At 59.9% G+C, this 4,961-nt stretch overlaps 1 protein-coding gene across 1 annotated transcript; it reads left to right on the forward strand.

Moving 5' to 3' along the window:
- The first annotated feature begins 6 nt into the window (after nucleotides 1–6).
- Nucleotides 7–2,271, forward strand: B4GALT7 (xylosylprotein beta 1,4-galactosyltransferase, polypeptide 7). The gene is made up of 5 exons (XM_010087608.1): nucleotides 7–110; nucleotides 753–978; nucleotides 1,252–1,335; nucleotides 1,527–1,631; nucleotides 1,813–2,271. The coding sequence occupies exons 1-5, from the start codon at nucleotides 40–42 to the stop codon at nucleotides 1,966–1,968; spliced, it is 642 nt and encodes a 213-aa protein (XP_010085910.1). The 5' UTR covers nucleotides 7–39; the 3' UTR covers nucleotides 1,969–2,271.
- The last annotated feature ends 2,690 nt before the right edge of the window (nucleotides 2,272–4,961 follow it).

The raw sequence follows: 4,961 nt of genomic DNA on the forward strand, positions 1-4,961 counted from the left end.
CGGGAGCGCTTCGAGGAGCTGCTGGCCTTCGTGCCCTACATGCACCGCTTCCTGAGCAAGAAGAGGATCCGCCATCGCATCTTCATCCTCAACCAGGTGGATCACTTCAGGTAGCGTCGCCCCTCGCCGCAGACAGCAAAGGGAGCAAGGGGCCGTTCCCCAAAACTCCGTCCTAGGGTCTCCCCGTTGCCTCTGGTGGTGTGGGGCAGGGCAACAGGGAGTCAGGGCTGGGGCGTGATGCTCTGCCCAGAGTTACTCCTTATAGAAGGACAAAGCGGTATGTTGGGTCTCTCTTCCTAAGGAAGAAGAGAATTATCTACCCCCAGATATTTCAGCTTTCTCCCTGGTGTTGCAGGGCCATGGCCGTGAACATCTGGGGATGCTGCAGTTCAAAGCAATACCGTGGGGTGTTTGGAAATGCCGTTGCTCACCCCCCTGCTCTCTGTCCGGTACCTGCCTGCAGCCCTGGCGGGTGCTGTGGAGCTCCCCAGCTGGGCTCCGGCAAGACAGGGCTTGCTATAGCCCCTTGGGGTCTGCAGTGGCCAAACCCCTGCGTGTCACTGTCAGGCTCAGTGTGTGCTGAGGGAGAAGCAGGGTACAGTTTCGGGACAGGCAGCTGTGGTGCTCCGCACTGGGGAGGCAGGGAACGCTGTGTTTGTGTGTGTCCCCATTTGGGGACTGGTCAAACATTAAGTATTGAGGAGCACGGGAGGTGAACATGAAGGGACTGAGAGTCCCCGGTCCTGTGGCAGGTTTAACAGGGCGTCCCTGATCAACGTGGGCTTCCTGGAGAGCGGCAACGACACCGACTACATCGCGATGCATGACGTCGATCTCCTGCCCCTCAACGAGCAGCTGGACTACAGCTTCCCGGAGGCAGGGCCCTTCCACGTGGCGTCACCAGAGCTGCACCCGCTCTATCACTATAAGACCTATGTGGGCGGCATCCTGCTGCTCACCAAGCAGCATTATGAGATGGTGAGCACACGGGTGCGATGTCCCGGACAGTTTGGGGTAGGGGCTATGACACTGTCTTGCTGAACGGTCGTATATTTTGTGCTCCGCGCTTGGGAAGGAGGGAAGGGCGTCAAAAGGGTGCAGGGACGGAGGCTGCGGTGTGAGCTGCTGTGGGGCAGGGGAGGGCAGGCTGTGCTGGTGCTCAGGGCTTGTGATGCTGGTGTCTGCTCCTCCGTGACACACAGAGTTGTGCTAGACCTGACCTCGGCTGGTACGCTGCCCTTCTCATTTCAGTGCAACGGCATGTCCAACCGCTTCTGGGGCTGGGGACGGGAGGATGACGAGTTTTATCGACGTATCAAAGGAGCCGGTCTCCAGGTAAGGGGTGCTCCACGGCCTCCTATGTTGAAATTTCCCTTCTCCTTGTCTCCACATCTGGCCCCTGGCTGTAGCTGCACAGGCTGGGACGGGGGGAAGGCAGCCATTCTGTGCTCCCTGTTCCAGTAGCAGGTGCAGTGGGTACGGGAGAGTTTTCCAGTAGCTTTACAGAAGCTTTTCTCTTCTTCCAGGTTCGACGTCCTTCTGGAATCACGACTGGGTACGAGACTTTCCAGCACCTGCATGACCCAGCCTGGAGGAAGAGAGACCAGAAGCGCATTGCTGCGCAGAAGCAGGTGAGCCCTCCCATCTGGTTCCATCCTGGGAACCACAGGAGACTCGGGTTGTGATCACCACATGCTCTGAGCCCTCCTGTCGCATGTCCTCCCCTGCCAGCTCCGTGTCCCTCCCCAGGCACTGAGTGCTTCCCTCTCTGCTGGAAGCCAGCATGGGCTGAACAGTCTTTTTCTTCCTCAGGAGCAGTTTAAGGTGGATCGGGAGGGAGGTCTGAACAACGTGAGGTACCAAATCGAGTCACGGACAGCTCTGAGTGTGGCAGGAGCTCCTTGCACTGTCCTCAATATCCTGTTGGACTGTGACACAAACGAGACCCCTTGGTGCGTGTTTGGCTGAGCCCATCTCCTGTGTGCCAGTTGTGCGCGCTGTGCTTGTGCCAAGACACTGGGGCTGTCGCCAAGCTGCTGGGAGCAGGCAGGATTTTTGCAGCAGCCGAGCATGGCAGTGCTGGCAAGACACAGAACAGAAAAGGCTGAGACCCAGGCTGTGCTGAGACCAACGGAAGAGGCTGAGAGCTGGACTCGGTGGCGTTGCTGCGGACACTGGTGCTGCCTCCCGGGACAGCTGCAGGAGATTTTTCCTGCACTGGACATGGCTGAGCTGCCACCCAGCTCAGAGGACAATAAAGAACTATCAGGGCACCTGTGAGTTGTGAATGCCCTGGGCTGTGGGCGCTGCTCCTTTTTCCTGCTCCCTTCACCTTACTGGCTTCAGCACACCCATTTCTGGCCCTGGCTACCATCTGTCTGCACAGGTGGTTTGGAGGCCAAGCCGGTCTGAAACGGGCGCTGAGTTTCAGGTCTGAAACGGTGCCTGTGTTTCGGACACCCCCAGGGCTGTGCTGTGGTTGCTTCACTGCAGGAAGCGGTGGTGGTTGAGCCGTGCCCCAAGCCCTGCTGTTTGCAGCTCTGCCCAGGACTCCTGTCCCTGTTCATTCCTGTGGGTTAAGGAGGAAAGTTCTGTCTGAGCTGCTTTCTTCCTTGCCTGCCTTCTGTGGCACCTGCTGCCTCAGCCATTTTGGGGGTTTGGAGAGCCTGCTGTCCCCAGCAGCGCCAAGGGGAACTGGTATCTGCTCCGCTCTGCCAGGCTCACTGCAGTGCTGGTAGAGCCGGAGACATGGCGGGGGTGAAGTGCAGGAATTAGGACGCTTTCCCCTAACCCACCTGAGTCGAAGTGTATCACCTGAGTGATGCCCTTGCCGAGGGTATCACAGGGCTGGTCCCCTGCTGCTGGTTGGGCCTGCGACGGTTCTGCTGTGGGCTCAAGCCCCCCACTGTGGATGTGGTTTGTCTGGGTTGGTGAATGGCTCGGGCAGAGGCTGTGTCAGCCTTGGGCTGTCAGTGAGCACAAGTTGGCTGGGCAGATGTGCCCTGCAAACCCCGGGTCCCCAGGACCCCAGCTGCTGCCCAGGAGCTGGGAATGTCCTAATGGTGGAATAAGGGCCCTGGGGGCTGACAGTTGTTTAGGTTTGGTAGAAATCGGCCTAACCGGCACGTTTTGCTGGGACATGGGCTGTGCTGGGCAGGGGGGCTGCATACCCTGCTTGGGACCTGGCTCTGAGCCCCAGGCAGGAGCAGCGGCCGTGGAGCAGCACCTGGTCCGTTCCTGCTTGTGCTGGGAGTGAACCGGCATCATGACCTCTGGGATGCTGCTGCTCACCCTGATCTGCTGAGGGGTGGCAGAGATGCCCCCCGACTCTCCAGGGAGACCCCTGCCAGCACTGGGCTCCTCTCCTCCATCACCAGCCTGGCCTGGCCGCCTGCTCTGGCTGCTGAATGAAATGTTGTACTGCTCCGGAGCGGAGGGTGCTTGGGCTGGCTCGCAGATGGTGCCACGCATGGGACAGCTCTGTGCTGGCTCTGGGGTGCTGGCATGTGCTGTGGGTGCTGCTGCCTCCTCAAGCTGGGCAGACCCAGCCAAGCAGCCACGACCCCGGCCAAGCAGCCAGTACCCCATGTTCAGCCCTGTGCTGGCACTGCGGGCCCTCTGTGTTTCCTGGCCTCCTTCTGTCCTTGTCCCCCTGCCTGGCGCTTCCTGGAGCAGTTGCTTTGCTGGGTGCCTGCATGTCCCCAGAGAGAAGCTGTCACCATCCCGGGAAGCTGAGCGGCCCTGGGGACGTGGCAACACCAGGATAAGGGAGGCAAAAGGGTAAAAGCATCAGAGTGAAGTGTGGGGGTCAGCTACCCTGGAGAGGGAATTGGGATGGGGTGTCTGGAGAGATCTGGTGTCATCTGCTCTCTGTGCTGCTCTGGAGCCGGGTGAGGACCCTGGGGCTCCATGGACCAGGGTGGGTGGGGGCTGCCTCCCAAGCAAGGGGTCAAGATGGCAGGGCAGGGTGGTGAGGATCAGGCCTTGCTGCGTTCCATCATCCACGGTGCAGGCAGGGCCAGCGTCTGCTCCTCCCTGGCTCGGGGCCTGTCCTCGCCCCAGGGTGATGTGGGGATGTGCTGCCCAGGAGCTCCCCATGGCCTCTCCAGCCGGGTGGCCCCAAGGGAGTGCTGATATCCTGCATGAAGACTGCAGGCAGGCTCAGACAGATGGTGCACTGCTCCAGAGGCGTTCCCAGGACTCATTACGTCTCTCGCTGTGGTCAGCTAGAGGGAGATGTCAGCCCAGCAGCCCTGCTCCCATCTCTCCATCACACAGGTTTGCGATTGCCCACCTGTACACCAGCCCCTTACTGGTGCATGAACCGCAGCCAGGGCTGGCAGAGGCAGATCAAAGTATTTCTCTACACTGTTCAAAATAGATGACACAGTTTCGGGCAGGTTTCACAAAGAAACTGCGCAGAAACAGAGAGCATATGTGCACCTCGCACTTCGCTCAGTGCTAGCGGCTCCTCTCCCGCTGCCTGGCAGCTATTTCTCAGCTCCGCTCGCAGCCCCCTCATCCTCCGGTTGCTTTTGTGGAAGAGGCGCCGTGCTGGAGACCTGGCTTTCCTTTTATAGGCCTGAATGTGACTGGGAGGTCGCTCAGCTCCATCCCCCTGCCCACACACTTTGTTATTAGCAATGGCCCTGCAGGAGGGATGAGGTTTTTCCCCATTGCCTCTCTGCAGAGGGATAACGCTCCGCCTGCTGTCCCGGGAGCCCTGCAGAGCGGAGCCAGAGGCCTCATGGTGTTCCCGGGCCCTTGGCAACCCTGAGGAGGGGGTGGGATGCTCAGGGGCAGAGAGAGCCCAGGAGCTCCAGCCCTGCCCCTCTGTGACTCCCTTTCTGGGGCCCAAATTGCTGTCGACAAGGCTGCGCGGGGGCTGCCGCCAGCATGGCAATCCGCTGGCTTTTATTGCCGGATTGTTTTAAACCAAATGGTGTCCAGAGCAGTTTTCT

This window comes from Pterocles gutturalis, unplaced genomic scaffold (assembly GCF_000699245.1).
Source record: "Pterocles gutturalis isolate BGI_N339 unplaced genomic scaffold, ASM69924v1 scaffold20991, whole genome shotgun sequence".
NCBI lineage: Eukaryota > Metazoa > Chordata > Aves > Pterocliformes > Pteroclidae > Pterocles > Pterocles gutturalis.

What these genes read in the sequence shown, in the direction of transcription:
- B4GALT7 (XM_010087608.1), top strand. Translation starts at nt 40, where the DNA reads ATGCACCGCTTCCTGAGCAAGAAGAGGATCCGCCATCGCATCTTCATC. An exon ending in AACCAGGTGGATCACTTCAG is followed by an intron (nt 111 to 752) that starts GTAGCGTCGCCC and finishes GTCCTGTGGCAG; the next exon opens with GTTTAACAGGGCGTCCCTGA. An exon ending in CCAAGCAGCATTATGAGATG is followed by an intron (nt 979 to 1,251) that starts GTGAGCACACGG and finishes TTCTCATTTCAG; the next exon opens with TGCAACGGCATGTCCAACCG.